This window comes from Danio rerio, chromosome 14, assembly GCF_049306965.1.
Source record: "Danio rerio strain Tuebingen ecotype United States chromosome 14, GRCz12tu, whole genome shotgun sequence".
NCBI classification, from domain to species: domain Eukaryota; kingdom Metazoa; phylum Chordata; class Actinopteri; order Cypriniformes; family Danionidae; genus Danio; species Danio rerio.
Genome location: NC_133189.1, coordinates 51,061,226 through 51,078,510, shown reverse-complemented (window position 1 = coordinate 51,078,510; position 17,285 = coordinate 51,061,226). Strand labels below are relative to the sequence as shown.

The following is a 17,285-nucleotide window of genomic DNA, read 5'->3' as shown; positions in this document are numbered from 1 at the left end:
TCTTTAAAATGAAAACGTACACTAAAGCCTCAGTTGGTCATGTCAGCGAGAGTAGGTAAAGCTCATTGTGAACTTGCCCTTTTGTATTGTGAGATGGGACTGTTTTTAATAGTTTAGTGAAAGAATCTTATCACAACTGCACCAACTCGACTGCCTAAACCGATATGATATTTTAAGTTGGCAGACAAAGCCCACTAAACACTTCTTTTTAAAGTACCCGCAAAACCCAGAGAAGTTTTCTCGATGCAGGCTATGGACAGATTGTTTCCGAACATCATAAACACAAACAGTGACTGGAAAACTAATATAGCTGTGGTGTACTGCGAATTACTCAACAAAATGCCAAAGAAAAGTTCCACATTGGGCGTGTAAAGGGGGCACTCTGACTTGGTCTGAGCGTTTGTCTCAATTGGTTACATGTGTGCTCATTTCATCCCCAAACACACTCAGAGTCCCCCCCACCTTCACAAGGAGCACACATGTGGCACTTTTTTTTTAACCAAAGCCCTTAAATAGAGGACTCCGACGCCTCAGAAGTCAGCACCTCAACATGTGGACAATCTCAAGCACACTTTTGCTGATCTGCTGCCTCCGAGCAGCTCTCGCTCAGTGGCAAGATGTGATCGAATTTCTTACGAAAGGCACTAAAGATGAATGCTACATGAGCGTGACCGGATCGGGGGATCTGACCAAGCTGCGCATCACCTGCCAGGGGGACGAACGCTCCTACTGGTGCGAATACCAGGGTAGACCCAAAGTCTGTCGCTCGTACAATGGCAACCCAGTGCATTACTACAGGCAGATCATGTGGAGCCTCCGCAAGCTGCCCAACGCTTGCCAGGGCCAGCGCGTCTATAAGCCTTTAATGTGCAAGAGAGCCACCGACGATGCTCAGATGGTCTTCACCACTTCATCCTCAGCAGATGCCGTGCCAAGAGACCGACCCGAGCCGATGAGACCAGCACAGAAACCCATGCCAAAGCCTACTAGGCCACAGCCGTTAAGAACTGCTCCAGCCAGGCCAAGTCCATACAAAGTTATCAAAGTCTACCCACCGAAGAAAGTTACACCCAGACCAACTGAGCCCGTGCCGACTACGCAGGTGCCCTTGAGTGAAGCCAACAGACTTGCTCAGGACTATTGCTGGCGCTCCTTACATAGTGCATGCTCCTTCGTCATAGGGCTGTTCAGAAGCTAAGAGCAAGGTAGGAGTTTCACACACACACACATAGTTGTTAACACACATTTTCATTAAAGCTGGCCTGAAGATATTGAACAACACCCATTCTTGACTCTTTTGATCCACTTTATTTGTTGCTTACTTCATGCACTGCTTTTAATTGTCTCAAAAATGCTACTTTGATCAAACTACTTGTTTAAAATGAGTTGAAACGACACAGTTCTTGAGGTTTTTTTGGCACAACTGAATTGTTTTAAGTTCAGTCTACTTAAATTTGTAAAAACGATTAAGTTCGCTTAATCGATTTGTGTAGGGGCAACATGGAGATGTGTGGAACACTGCATTATTTTAAAGTGTTGTCTGTAATTGTACACTTACTGTGAATAAATGCAGGTTTCCACACAATTCCTTCGTGTCATCTCAACGCAAATCGATTAAATTAATCGATTTAGTCAATTTTAAGTTGATTGGACATAAAACAACAAAGTTATCTCAAAAAACCCTCAACTATTTTGTTGTTTCAGCTGATTTTGAATACGTAGTTTAAACACACATTAAACATTACGTAGTGTGCACATTAAACAAAGAAAAAAATAGTTTAAGTCCAGTTTGAGATGATTAAATACGTGAAAATTCATGTAATAATGTGTGTTCATGTGAATTTGAAGGCTGTATCTGAAAATGTGTCCTCTTTGTACACTATTCCAGTTACTCACAATCCCTGCAGGCAACAAATGCTATTCAGGACGACTCCAAATATCAGACAACTTGGACTGAAGAAGACTAATAAGAAGGTGTGTGTGATAAGCAGGGCCAGACAGAATCTGCGGACATTTTTTGCTATTTGTGTGAAGGTTTAACAAAAAATAATCTGCAGAATATTTTTGGAAGTATCATAACTAAAAACGTAAAATAAGAAAGATCTTAAATCTTTTATTTAATGTTTACAATGCAAATCCAATTAGATCCACTTATTTGGATGATAAAGCAAGTGTCTCATACAATATATCTACTAAAAGGCAAAAAATATTACATTTCAAACTGTATTGTAAATAAATCAAATGAACATTTTCATGTCAATAATATTACAAAAAAGTTATTTAAAAACTGAATAAATTTACACACATTTACGCTAGTAAATAAATAGACTTGATGGGCGTAATATCTGCGGAAATCTGCAAGTTTCTGCACACACAGATTCCGTCTGGACCTAGTGATAAGTCTGACAGGAATTGGCGAAATCACTCCCTGCTATATATTTTATATCTTTGTACAGAATCAAATGTTATCAGAATACAGCAGAAAACATGACTAATTAGCCATCATCTGTTGAGCATGTTTTGTTCTCTAAATCGGCTATATGTACTGTATATTCATCTTTCCTGTTGTGTATTTATACGTTAGGATTTCTCAAAGCTGTAAAATCACTTAACATGCTGTCGATGTGTTTACTACATTTTAAAGTGTGTAGATGATACTCAAATGCATACATGTTGTTGTTTTTCTGAGTGTGTGCTATAAATAAATGTTCATCCTTGATTTTTGTGTGGAGGAGATTTCTGAATGTTACGGCAGGAGGCGCTGTTGTGTTAAATAGAACCGCAGAAAGGTCGAGATCTCTTTCACTTACTGGTTTGTGATTTTTTTTTTCGGCTTAGTCCCTTTATTAATCAGGGGTTGCCACAGCAGAATGAACCACCCACTTATCCAGCATATTTTTACACAGCAGATGCCCTTCTAGCTGCAACCCAATAATGAGAATGATTTTTGTTTTAAGTTTGTTTTTATTTTGTATACAGAAAATGTACAGAATAATAATCAAAATGATCAAAAATAAAGAGTTTTTGTTATTATATATATTATGGTTTTACAGTAGTAAGAATATGCCTTTGTTTAAAACTAGACTAAGTGTTCTTGTGCAATATTTATTTAACTAATAGCCTACATTTTTATGAAAGAGTGCACAGAAAAGATAAATAGTTTCTAAAAGCTTACAAGTCAGCAGAATTCCTTTCCCTTCTTCTGGTGTTTTCATTAAATTGGTTTAATCATAATTTCAGCTACTCTAGTTTTCAGTGACAAGTTAAATAGTTCATCAGTCTAATCCAGGGATGCCCAAACTATTTCCTATAAAGGGCCAAAAACCAAATGTCATTGAGGATGCACATACCAAACTAAACTACAAAACATAATCACATTTATAACGCAGTGGAGATTAATGCTGAAACCCAACTCAGGCTCGTTCTGAAAACATACCTCTATATACATTTCTGGAGAGCACCAAATACCTCCCAGGAGGTACATCTTTTGCCGTTTTTGTTTTCACGAATCCACCAGAGGTTGCCTTGTATGCTTTTTGACATCTCAAATTTCTCTCATGAGTGCCATTCGTGTCTGTTGACTGATTGACCAATGAACTGACCAACCCTCCTTAGACTAAAGGTCTGACCCAGACCCTCCCTAAACCCAACCAATTGTATTGATTGACCAGCGCCCATCCACTTCCCTAAACCCAACCAACAATTTTCAAAAGCAATCCAGAAAAAGAAAAGCCCTTGTTTGATTTTTCCCACGTTTTCAGATTTTACCACATTCTCACCCTGTTATTTACTTGTTTTTTTTTTTTTTTTTTTTGGCTTCTGTTTTTGTCTTTCCTGCTTTCTGAAACCGTTCTTCACTTGAGTCGAACTTCGTTATTTTGGTCAACTCCTCTCTACGTCCGCCGACGTACATGGCAAGCTACTGGACAAACGGGTATCAGCCGGAAAGCCATCCATACAGAGGTAATCGGTCAGCTGGTAAAGGAACTGCATCATACCGCCCCATAGTGTTCCTTTTAAAAATTAAATTCAGCCATACGTGTATTTGGCTACATATAATAATTCATAATTTGCGATCTCCAGAAACGTATATAAGGCTATATTTTTATAATGAGCCTATGTTGGAGAATACACTAGTCTTAGCAGAATCTGCCTTCTGACCAAAGAATCTGCATTATCCACTATCCGTCGCATGTACATTTTAAACAAAATCTGATTCATTTACACCATTTCAATTGAAAATCTTAATTTCAGCCTTTTTCGTAGACTAACAATAAAATAAACAAATAAATGATTACTTTAAATTTGAAATTACAGTCTCTAAACCATTCTCAGACGGGATGGTGGGACAAATCAAAGGTTACCATGAGCCAACTTTGGCCCACGGGTCCTAGTTTGGGCATCTCTGGTCTAATCGATTCTTGAAAGAGGCGGTCCATTTGTTCACGAAATCAAGACTCGATTCGTCAACCATTTTCGAGCATGTCAGATTAATGTTGAGCTGAAGGCTTTCAGGTCTTATCTAAATAGTCACAAATGAGCTGTTAACAATGGTGAAAGAACAGTAACACAGAGAGGACCATTTCATGGGAAGTCTACATGGTAAAGGTATTAAAGCTGGCACTGGAGCAGTACCTTTCTGAAATGATAAAGGGTTGCACAGATAGACTGTGAAGTAGTAGGTGTCGAGGTCATATTTTTACCTTAAAGATAGGCCTACACATTAGTTCCTAAAAAGTACAAGCATCCACCTTTTGAAAAGACACCACCACCCCAGCTACAGCTTTTGTACCTTTGTTTTACTGCAGTTTGTATTTTTAAAAATCCTGTTTTTGGTCATTGGTTCAGTGTTTTACCTTACCATATAGTCAGGCCTGAATTAAGAACTCAGGGGCCCCTGGGCACATTGTCTTGTAAGGCCCCCTACCCGGCCGCACCCCTATAGTTGAATTAAATACAAAAAAGAATAAGATAATAGTTTTTAAATAGAAAGAATTTTTAATTTGTTGCCCACATATTTAAATAAACGACTATATACATAGTGTCTACGAAGATTTAACTTAATTTTCAAAGCATTGAAAAAAAAACTTATAAAATTAGTGAAAATTACTGTTTTTTTAGTGCACTTGTTCAAGTTTACTGAAACAATACTATATACATTATAGTACTAATATATATATATATATATATATATATATATATATATATATATATATATATATATATATATAATTTTTAAAGGGTATTTTAATGTATAACTTTTATAAACTTATAAAGGATATTATTGGCGTGGCATATAAAACACAATGCCTCTCCAATCTAGTTCTGTGAATCTGAGTCTTTCATAATACACACACTTATTAATGATTTACTGTCTCTCTCCTCCTCTCCCTGTATTTTCTCGACTCTCCTCATGATGAAAAGTAGGCAATCAGCATAGATCAACTTGATTCTAAACCTAATGTTGTAACATTTATCACCAGGTGGAAAATAATTATAGAATATAATCACTATTTAGAGGCTGTTACACATATGAAATAGGCTCACGTTAAACATTATTAAATAAACCCATGACGCACTTGTGACTTTATATCACATTTGCATTATTTTTTTTTTTACATTTTTTATATTAAAATTAAATATTTCCCCAATCTGATGTGTACAGTAATGAGGAGAGCAAAAGTAGCATGAGTTCAGCAGATGGTGGATTTGAACCCTTGGTTGATGACCAGCTAACTCTATCAAGCCTCTTCAACTGCTCCAGAATGCAGCAGCACGAGTGGTCTTCAATGAACCTAAACGAGCACATGTCACTCCGCTGCTAGTCCGTTTGCACTGGCTGCCAGTTGCTGCTCGCATCAAATTCAAAGCTCTGATGTTTGCCTACAAAGTGACCTCTGGCCTTGCTCCTTCTTATCTGCTCTCACTTCTGCAGATCTATGTGCCCTCCAGAAACTTGCGTTCTGTGAATGAACGTCGCCTCGTGGTTCCATCCCAAAGGGGGAAGAAATCACTTTCGCGAACACTCGCGCTCAATCTGCCCAGTTGGTGGAATGAACTCCCTAACTGCATCAGAACGGCAGAGTCACTCGCTGTTTTCACGAAACGACTAAAAACTCAACTATTTAGTCTCCACTTCACTTCCTAATCTGCAATTGCCTCTTTGAATATCACACTAACTGTACAAAAAAAAAAATACTAATACTAATACTTCCCTTCTTAGACTTTACAGACCTGAAACTTGCCTATAGCACTTATTCATTGTTGCTCTTAGTTGTGTAAATTGCTTCCTTGTCCTCATTTGTAAGTCGCTTTGGATAAAAGCGTCTGCTAAATGACTAAATGTAAATGTAAAATGATCGATCGCGTCAAAAGATGTTGTGCTGTGCGCTTAACGTGATACTCCACTCACACTGTAACTCTAATTCGCTCTTTACTCATGTTGTCTCTGTTAATCAGGCAGTGATGGGCGTAAACTGTGAAAAGCTCATTTCAACAAGGTGTGCTAGTTACACTTAGCCTAAAAAGACACTCTGAAATTGGCTTGTTTTCCTTCCCTCACGGTGGCCCCAAGTGCACACGGGCCCCTGGGCCTGCGCCCATAAGTAAGCCCACCCAGAGTCTGCACGCACAGAATTCCAGATTTTCTGCAGAAATCCGCTGACTTTTACTAAAATTCTCCACAGAAATGGCAAAAAACGTCCGCGGATTCCGTCTGGCCCTACCCATAAGGCCCAATGGTTAATCCTACCCTGCATATAGAAGGCCTATAGGTTTACATTAAACATTCACCAGCGCCACACTTTCAGCTTGGTTTTATTGTAGGGATGTAAGGGATAGAATGGAAACAGAGGGATGAAGGGGAAGGGAAGAAAGAAGATAAACAGTGAACAGGTAGGTAGTTTGGTTGATCGGGCATCCAGAGACTCAGAGTGGGGATACCGTCTCTGTAATATTTTGGTAGAGTGTTTGGACCCCCTGATTCAACCTAGGAGGGAAGAGAGGGAATTGTGAATAGGAAGCAAGGAAATGGACGAAGGGAGCGTGGGTTCCAGAGAACGAGAAGAACAGTGGTAGAGGGCTGGTCTGCCTTAAATAAGTTTTTAGGGAGTAGGTGATTGGTTAAGAGTCACCTACCAAACATTCTGCTCACATAACCCCAATCTTGTACGACCTCCACTCATCATTACGTTCCGCTGACTCTGGCCTTCTCGCTCTCCCTCAGTACCGCCTCTCTTCAATGTGGGGCAGATCATTTAGTCTTATTGCACCCAAACTCTGGAACTATCCACCACACTCACTCCGCTCTGCTAATATCTCTGAATTCAAATCCTTAAGACTCACTTATTTTCTGAATGCTTCGCTTCTGATCTGCCAAACTGACTACTTTATCTGATCCACCTCCACTCTGCTCATTTGTCTCCTAGGTCTTGTTTGTGTAATTCCAGTTTGTTATATTTGACTTCATGTATGTTTGTTTATTCAATTCAATTCAGCTTTATTTGTATAGCGCTTTTACCATAGATATATACATTAGATGTCGCCTGGTGTATTGTTGACTATTGGTCGGAATGCGTCAATAGCGCCGCCATCTTGCTACAGGGTAGCGCTCCTTTGAAATGAATGCGGGACCAATGTACAGTGGAGGACTGTGGCCATCCAAAGCCACAGATATACACATATAGACATATATCTATGATCGGGAGTTTTCCTGGATGTTAGTATGTAATTTTTTTTCTAACTTCTCACTTCTCTACATTGATGGATCAGTGAACGCACGGACATTCCTGACAAAAAGCTTGTGTTTGTGTGTACAGAAATGTACTATTCACCCTCCCTGTTAAATTTGATCTAATCCATGTCCTGAAACACAGCTCCTCTCCTGCTTTCACTTCTCATACTGACGGAGGGAGCGATTCGTTTGTGAATGAATGCCCCGAACGACTCTTTCACTAACGTTAGCCGACAATAATACAAGTTTCTGACAGCGCAGCATCTCGTTGTCATATTTCTTTTGCATTGTTTGCTGATTTTATTCAACAAAACTAGCATAAGCCGAGTGTTTAGTTCGAGTTGTAGCTGCTTTGCCGTATGGTGAATGCAATAAGTGACTGTTATCATCAATAACGTTACCTGATTAGCACCAAAGTTCAGAACATACAAAAACAGAAAAAAACTTAATATTACCTATGAAATGTTCTGCCTTTGTGCTTTGTTTTCTTTGTTTGCTCGTTACTACACGTAGACAGTGCTAAAGTCCCGCATCTTCACGTAATAACACTGTCTTGACTAGTGCGGTTGAATGACATTTGTCCTGGGAGCACTGTACCAATGTGGTGGCACTATTGACGCATGCTCAGGGTCCCTATGCGATATCTAGTGTATATATCTATGCGCTTTTACAATGTAGATTGTGTCAAAGCAACTTCACATAAATGGTCATAGAAACTGGAACAGTGTAGTTCAGTTTTTAGTGTTTAAGTTCAGTTCAGTTTAGCTCAGTTCAGTGTGATTTGAAGTCATTATTGAGAGTCCAAACACTGAAGAGCAAATTTATCGATGAGTAGCTTTTCAGATCCTGAACCACGCAAGCCAGTGGCGACAGCGGAGAGGGAAAAAAAACACCAATAGGAGAGTGAAGAAAAAAAAAACCTTGAGAGAACCAGACTCAGTTCGGCACGACCATTTTAATTTCTCCACTGGCCAAAAGTCTTGTGCAGAGCTGCAGTTTCAGCAGTGGAGGCTGGAAGCTGGCCTCAGCGAAGACTCATCTGTCCCTGGAGCTTCACTGTAATCAGTCTCATACTCTCCACTCCCCCATGACCAACAGCGCAGCAGCAGTTTATCTTTTTGTCACATTCCTTGTAAAGTGTCCTATATAAAGGTGAAAGGTGCTATATAAATAAAAATTGTATTTTTATTATTATTATTAAGAAGGGAAAGCGGGGCGTGGTTCTGCTGCTGAACTTTTGTTTTTCTTAGTCCCTTTATTAATCTGGGGTCACCACAGCTGAATGAACCGCCAACTTATCCAGCATATGTTTTATGCAGCGGATGCCCTTCCAGCTGCAATCCAACACTGGGAAACTTTACCAAAGTTTGTAAACGTAAAATTGTCAGTTATTTTGGTGTAATAGTTCATGTTTGCAGCTACCGCTTGTGTAATGCTGATCAGTTATAGCCTAATTCAGAAACCCCACAAGCTGCATGCCTTACCAAGCCACCACTTGCCAAATTAATGAATATCCCAGAACAAGAATGTGGAAAGATGAGAGGGAGGCGCGTGCGCGAGATGCTCTATAAATGGCGCACACAGAAACTTCAGGTGCAAAACCAAAGCTTTCAGAGCTGTCGCTCATTGTTAAACCACACTGGTTGATTTACTGCAGTAAACCAAATGTCACCTCAGATTCACGCCGCAGTAGTTTGAGAGTATTTCCAATGCAGCCATGATGCGCGCGACAGGCATCGCTGTGTTTCTGGTGTTCGCCTGTGTCCTGCAGCAGCTCGTGCAGGTGAGCAGCCTGAGAAACAAAGACAGAAAAGCACAGACAGACGGGAAGAGGAGGGGAAGAGCTCAGCGCACTGACGGCTCTCTGAAAGGCAGATTCTCACTGAAGGACGGACCGCGCTGCTCGTGGTCTGCAGCGCGCGACGGCGACGCGTTTGTTTTGGGAATCACCTGCAAAAACGGAGAGGAGACCTTCGGCTGTAAATATGTCGCGAAGCCCACCACTTGTCAACAGTACGCATCCAATACCAAATTATACTGGAAACAGATCGGCCACTCGCTGACAAAGCAGAGGAGAGTTTGTCGCGACTCGAGAGCGCTGGTTAGAGCCGGTGTGTGCAGGAGCGCGCCCGCGGACGCGCACTTCAAGCTGATGGACGCGCGCGCGAACTCCAGAGTCCCATTACCGGGGAATAATCTCTGTCCCGACCGGATCGAGAGGCTGAGAGTGGCCGAGGAATACTGTAGCAGCTCGTGGTCTTCACTCTGTACTTTTCTCTTCTTGATGCTGGAGAATGATGAATGCTCATGACTGACTTAAAGAAAAGAAAAAAAAAACTTTTATATTCCCCCGATGAGTCGATTTGTATGTATTTATGAGATTATGAATCAGTTACTTGTCTTACTACTGGAAATAAAAATTTAAATTTTCCTCTTGTTATATTTGTTTGAATCTCGTTTTAACTTGTGTTTTCATCGTCAGCACTTGTTAAATTAAATGTGCTTTAATGACTTTAATTATGTATGGTCATAATCCAAAATCATTCACCAAAGTGCACTAAACTGCAGAGGTTCATATCGAGCTAATTTAGATTCGGTTTTTGGAAAAGAAACGGAAAGTCATAATTAAAAGAAAATGAAAACACGACGTATATGTTATAATGAATATAAAGTATGTGAAAAAATGTTATCTGAATTAAAAGTATTTGAAGCTTCTTACGAATGAAAACTTTCGAATACAGTTTAAATTGCAGTAAATAACTAAATAAACGTAAATAATAAATAAAAAAATAATATATAGCCAGTTAAAAGTCTAACAAAAAACTACTATCTTTAAAATGAACAGAAATATCTAAAACATAACAGAAAATAAAACATTAAACCTAAGAAAAATTAGTAATATAAATTCAACAATATTCAAATAGCATTGTGGCACCTTGATCTCTGGTCCGTCAACTGGGTGTATTATAAGAGGTAATAGATACTGGCAGCTCATTACACATTTTTGTGTACCAAAACCCAGTCAATATAGCTTCAAACTATACTAAATGTCACTTCATTAAACTTTTCAACTTCAAACGTTTTATTAGAGCAGAGATCAGTGTCCAATTATATAATTCAAAAGCATAACATCCACACTGAAACAAATTATGCTCCCAAAATTGTTGCATCAATTTAGGCTATGTCGAATTGACACAAATTAAATTTAGTCATGTTCAACTTGAGTTTGTTTGTTTAAATTCAGCCCAAATAAATTGTTTACAACCACCTCACCTAACAAAAAAAAATTGTAAATCCAAGGAATCGCCTGAATAATTTATTTTTTCAGTGTGTGAATGAAAACATGCATATCTCTGCGTGACTTTTATCTTTTTTCAGTAAATCTGCTTCTTTGTTCATGTATGCAAAACTGAACTGAATGACTTCAGTTTAAACCCAGATTAATGACTCCTGCATTCCTGCGAAACCATGTGCTGCTTTTTTTGTGAACTCTTGTAAACCATTATTCGGGCAGAATTGATGGGAGATCAAATCTGAAGGGGATCCCTATTTAAATCTAAGAAAACAGTGATTTAAATTATACAAATGAATGATGTTTCACAGAAATCAATTAGACATTATAAGACATTTTGTGAACATTAATTTTTTTTTTACCTAACAATGAGTTTTATATAGAGGGAATGGTCAATTATAGCTGATTTCTCTCAGATTGAAGGGGGTCTAATTGAGAATATAGTGTAGTAGGAATATCATCTCTAACTCATTCCTGAATGGAGGAATTAGTCTTGTTGCAACTGCCCCATGTTGCAACCAGCCCCTTAACACGGCCACCCCTGTAATCTGGCCACCCCAATATGATTTTGCTGTTTATTAATTAATTTCATTGCAATTACATAAATTCACAATAAATAGCCTAAATATCAGCCACTAAAATAACCTAACGCTGACGCATTCAACCGCAGCAGATAAGCTGACTTTTACCTTTTAACAATTTCAAGTTCACGTTACATTTTAAAAAAAAAATAAATAAGGGTAAAGTTCTTTTAACATAATTTGTTCAGTATTGTTTGATGACGAGAGACAAAACACAACTTTGGGTTCACAAGACTGTACACTTTTCATTGAGAAATTAATGTTGAAATGAAAATTTTTGTTTTATTCGATTGAAAATTACAAATCCAAAATAATAATAATAATAATAATTAAATGCGTTTTAAAACCAGCATTTCAGAATATAGTTTATTTAGCACCTCACATTTTTTGCTGATTGACTCACAAAGGTCAAAAATCTCAATGATTTTGTGGATGTATTTTGCAAGAAGGTAAATCAATAGAAGAAGCTTTGTTAATATTGTGGCTCAAAAACAAACATGGATAAATCACATTATTAGTGGGTGAGTGTGTGTATAATAGCTTTTGTTCAGTTTGTTCATTTATCCGTTTTATTAATTGATCAATATTAGACATGGAATATACTGTACACTGTACAATAAAAGTTTGTGCAAAAATAACTAACCTGAAAAGTGTTTTTAAACAAAATGTTGATTTTTATTTGGTTTGCACAAATTCTTACTCAATTATTGCAATAGTTTAAGAGTGATTCATTGAATTAATTAAAAAGACATTATTTCATTGTGTGTGTGCGTGCGTGCGTGCGTGCGTGCGTGCGTGCGTGCGTGTGTGTGCGCCACCTCAAGATTTGGTGTGGCCTCACCCGGCCACCCCTAAGAAAATGTTCTAGGGGCGCCACTGTCCCCGCTCTCCCCTGTTACGAATCACAAGACTTCTCTAGATCATGAGTAAATTACATCAAGTTTTGAAGCTTCACATATAAACATATTCCAGGATGCGGCTCCTTTCAATACACGCTTCTGGTCGTGAATCAAACATTCAAGTACACTAAACTGGTTTTAGCATCTTGTGGTTTTCTGGTAGCCGCAGCAGTCTGTGATTATGAAATTAAACGCGCTCACACATGTCGGGGCCTTTCCTTTCCAAAAACAACATTCACAGCACGTGAAGAATACTTCACTTTGCTGACTTTCTCATTATGCATGTTTAAGAATAGCATATGAGCTTTATTTCTGGAGCGCTAAATTAGCCTGTGGTTGGCGTGGGTTTCCTCGGGCTGCTCCGGTTCCCCCCACAGTCCAAACACATGCGCTGTAAGTGAATTGGATTAACTAAATTGGCCGCAGTATATGAGTGGTGAGTGAATGCGTGAGTGTTGGGTGTTTCTCACTACTGGGTTGCGGCTGGAAGGGCATCCGCTGCGTAAAACATATCCTGGATAAGTTGGTGGTTCATTCCGCTGTGGCAACCCCTGATGAATAAACGGACTAAGCCAAATTAATGAAATTTATTAAATCTGTATTTGAGGAAAATTAAATTAGACATGCGAATATTAAAGGCCCATAATTGTCATTAAATAAATTGGTGTTAAAAAATGAGCACAGTGGCGCAGTGGTTAGCACTGTCACCTCACAGCAAGAAGGTAGCTGGATTGAGTCCTAGCTAGGCCAGTTAGCATTTCTGTGTGGAGTTTGCATGTTCTCCACGTGTTGCTGTGGGTTTCCTTCGGGTGCTCCAATTTCCCGCACAGTCCAAAAACATGCGCTATAAGGGAATTGGATGGCCATAGTGTGTGTGTGTGTGTGTGTGTGTGTGTATGGGTGTTTCCCAATACTGGGTTGCAGCTGGAAAGGCATCCGCTGCGTAAAACATTTGCGGGAATAGTTGGCGGTTTATTCCGCTGTGGTGACCCGGGTCCTGAATAAGTGACTAAGCTGAAGGAAAATGAATACATATACATGTATAAATTAACACAAAATTTAATAAAATTAATAAGTAAAATTTCATCTTGATTTGTCAAAACGGTGTTAATTATAATTTAGATTCGAATTTGGACATTTTTATCTCATAATTTCAGATTTTAAGTTATAATTTAGATTACAATTACATTTCAGATATTTTAGCAGAATTTTAAATAGTCAATATATTGTCTGGTACTGTCAGAATTAAAACTTTGAATCTCATTCTAAAACTTTGTATCTCATTCTCACAATCCTCGGGTTACAAAATGACAACAAAGTCATAGTGTGAATTTGATTAGAACTACAAGCTCAGGTAAAATGTGTAAACAAACTACAAACATGGCGGACGAGCTAGACCAACCGTCAGGTAAAGAGGCTTCAGAAAAGATGTTTATATGGCTGTTAATAAATATCTTGCCAACTGGAAAATATTTTAATTACCTTATCCGTGTTATATTTCATCTGCAACAACATTTCTATAAAGACATGTTTGGACATTAACTTCTGAATGCATTATCCAAAGACCTGAGGATATTTCGCTGCATGAAAGACTCGTGAATGGGAGATTGGCCTGCTGCTGCTTCTCCAATAAGGTAGGAAATTAAATGTGTCAGAAATGTAAATAATGTGTGGATGATTAACACAATGATCTGTTAACGAGAAAGTATGTCCCACAGCTTGCATACTCTTCTGTTACACACTTAAAAGTATTTATTTTTCCTTCACAAAAAAAGTACATACATTAAAGCCTAGTTTGTGGATTGGGACGCAGCATTTGATTTGTGGAACTTTTCTATGTAGCATCATGGGTAATGTAGTTTTTAATGCACGAATACTGTCATTAAGTTGATTTGAAAATAAGTTGAATTAATGCATTCAGAACTGATTAACAACCTCCGGATCGTTTTTAATGGTTTATGACTTATAAAATCAATTTGGGGAAGAATGAATGGAGTTAGTACTTTGCACACACATGTGTGTCCCCCATTGGGTTTAACTGAAGCTCTGCCCTCTGAATGCTCTCCTTCAGGTCCTGTGTATGTGCCGGCAGGGGTCTCCATGTGGACTGATGTGGCCTGATTTCACACCCTCACATCTGAGCTCTGATTGGCCGAAACAATGACCCTAATACACTGCATCCAGGAAATAGTGAGTCTAGAAATGAGCGGCTTTGTGCTGAGGGTTTAATCAAGAGATTAACACACACACACACACCAAATCCACATTCCACACATCATAACACAATGTGCTCTTTTAACAGTTTCAACATCTCTACGGCTCGTACTGTAGTAAAGGTGTACTATTCTAAAGATTTTGAAACGTTTCATATTTATAGATCTTCGTTTAGCAATTATACATTTTGCTAATACTTAGATAATGCATTTAGCATCTGTTTGAAAGCTTTTAATATTATTTAATACTATTATTTATGATTTTATTATTACTTTTTAAAATATCACACTTAATATTCACAGTAGATTCTAGTGTGTGTAGAAATGTAATGCATAAATCACAATATGATTTATTTTAAGTGACAATTACACTTAAAACATTGAGTAATTGGTGGTTCATTCCGCTGTGGCTACCCCTGATAAATCAGATACTAAGCCGAAATAAAGTGAGTGAGTGAAATATACTTACATTTTCCATCCACCCTATACAAATTAAGGATATTATGTTTAATTCAACATTTAAAGTCATAAACAGTTGATAATCTTTTATTTTACTGAGCCTTTGTTACACATTTGATACATTTATTATATAAATATAATAATAAATTATGCATTATTATATGCAGTTAACCCCATCCTACAACCTAAACCACATCTAATATTACTCAGTATATTTGAATGTAATTACACTGTAACCAATACACCATAAAACTAATGTATTTAGTCCTTTTTGTTACTTTAAATATTTTCTGGTTTATAGACAGACACACAGACAGACAGTTTAGAAAGAAAGAAAGAAAGAAAGAAAGAAAGAAAGAAAGAAAGAAAGAAAGAAAGAAAGAAAGAAAGAAAGAAAGAAAACATATCACTAAAGGTGCTGTTGACTTGAAATTTTCCTTGATGCTGGTAACAACCAAATAAATCCATATATGCAAAGAAAACAAATCTAATTAATTTACAAATGAAGTTATGTGTAATAAAATGAAATGACACATGGAAAAAGTATTAAACACATGAAGAAAGGGAGGTGTAGTAAGGCAGTGAAAGCCCAGACAGCAGCTGAAATCTCTCAGTAGTTCTCCAGCAACCCTCTGCCCTTCTTCAGTGTAAATGAACAGTAGCTACTTCATTCCAACATCTACAATAGCAGGACGATGAAGATGAAACCAGGGTGGACATTTCAGCAAAACAATGATCCAAAACACAGCCAAGGAAACTCTCAGATGCTTTCAGAGAAAGAAAATAAAGCTATAGAATGGCCAGGCCAATCACCTTAACTGTATACAATAGAGAATACAAAATGAAACTCAGAGACCCACAGAAGCATCCAGATTTTAACACTCTGTTGAGGACTTCATCCTCCATATGAGGCATTTTTAGGCTGCCGTCACCAAACAAGCCTTTTATAAAGTATTAAACATGTTTCTGTAGTTCAGCACTTTCTCTTTCTGTCATTCCATTGTTATTAGACATAACAATTTTTCAGATTTTTTTGTTTTGTTATATTTTTATGCTTGTATTGTTTGGGTTTTTACCAAAATCTGCTTCAATTCCATGTCAACAGCTCCTTTAAAAATATTATTCCCAGGAAAAAACATGAAGTGTGCAATACTTATGTTCCCCGCTGTAAATGGATGGATGGATGGATACATGGACGGATGGACGAACGGATTGATACAGATAGATAGATAGATAGATAGATAGATAGATAGATAGATAGATAGATAGATAGATAGATAGATAGATAGATAGATAGATGGATGGATGGATGGATGGATGGATGGATGGATGGATGGATGGATGGATGGATGGATGGATGGATGGATGGATGGATGGATGGATGGATGGATGGATGGATAGACAGACAGACAGACAGACAGACAGACAGACAGACAGACAGACAGACAGACAGACAGACAGACAGACAGACAGACAGACAGATAGATAGATAGATAGATAGATAGATAGATAGATAGATAGATAGATAGATAGATAAATGGATGGATGGATGGATGGATGGATGGATGGATGGATGGATGGATGGATGGATGGATGGATGGATGGATGGATGGATGGATGGATGGATGGATGGATAGATAGATAGATAGATAGATAGATAGATAGATATATATATGAAATGAACACTAAAGTTCATACTAAACATTTAAAAACTAGAATAGTTATTAACATTTCTAAATGTAAATAAATGTGAATTTCTAACTTTATTTTAAGTATGTGTGTGTGTGTGTGTGTGTGTGTGTGTGTGTGTGTGTGTGTGTGTGTGTGTGTGTGTGTGTGTGTGTGTGTGTGTGTGTGGTAGAAGCTTTCATTAAATTATTCTTTTATCCATCTGGTAGTTTTTGATTTGTGTAAAATCAAGTTCTGTAAGTTTTATGTTCAGACAGAATGCACATGGCGATGACGCAGTGGCGCAGTGGTTAGCACTGTCACCTCACAGCAAGAAGATCGCTGATTCGAACCTCGGCTAAGTCACTTGGCATTTCTGTGTGGAGTTTGCATGTTCTTCCTGTGTTCGCGTGGGTTTCTTCCGGGTGCTCCGGTTTCCCC

General features: G+C 38.1%; 2 protein-coding genes across 2 annotated transcripts; both read left to right on the top strand.

Annotated features, from left to right (window-relative positions):
- Positions 1-509: 509 nt before the first annotated feature.
- On the top strand, positions 510-2,719 carry fgfbp2a (fibroblast growth factor binding protein 2a). The gene is made up of 2 exons (NM_001386311.1): positions 510-1,205; positions 1,889-2,719. Exon 1 carries the CDS (start codon positions 551-553, stop codon positions 1,196-1,198), a length of 648 nt encoding a protein of 215 aa, NP_001373240.1. The 5' UTR covers positions 510-550; the 3' UTR covers positions 1,199-1,205; positions 1,889-2,719.
- A 6,605-nt stretch (positions 2,720-9,324) lies between these two features.
- fgfbp1a (fibroblast growth factor binding protein 1a) lies at positions 9,325-10,163 on the top strand. The gene has a single exon (XM_073922237.1). It carries the CDS (start codon positions 9,450-9,452, stop codon positions 10,041-10,043), a length of 594 nt encoding a protein of 197 aa, XP_073778338.1. The 5' UTR covers positions 9,325-9,449; the 3' UTR covers positions 10,044-10,163.
- The last annotated feature ends 7,122 nt before the right edge of the window (positions 10,164-17,285 follow it).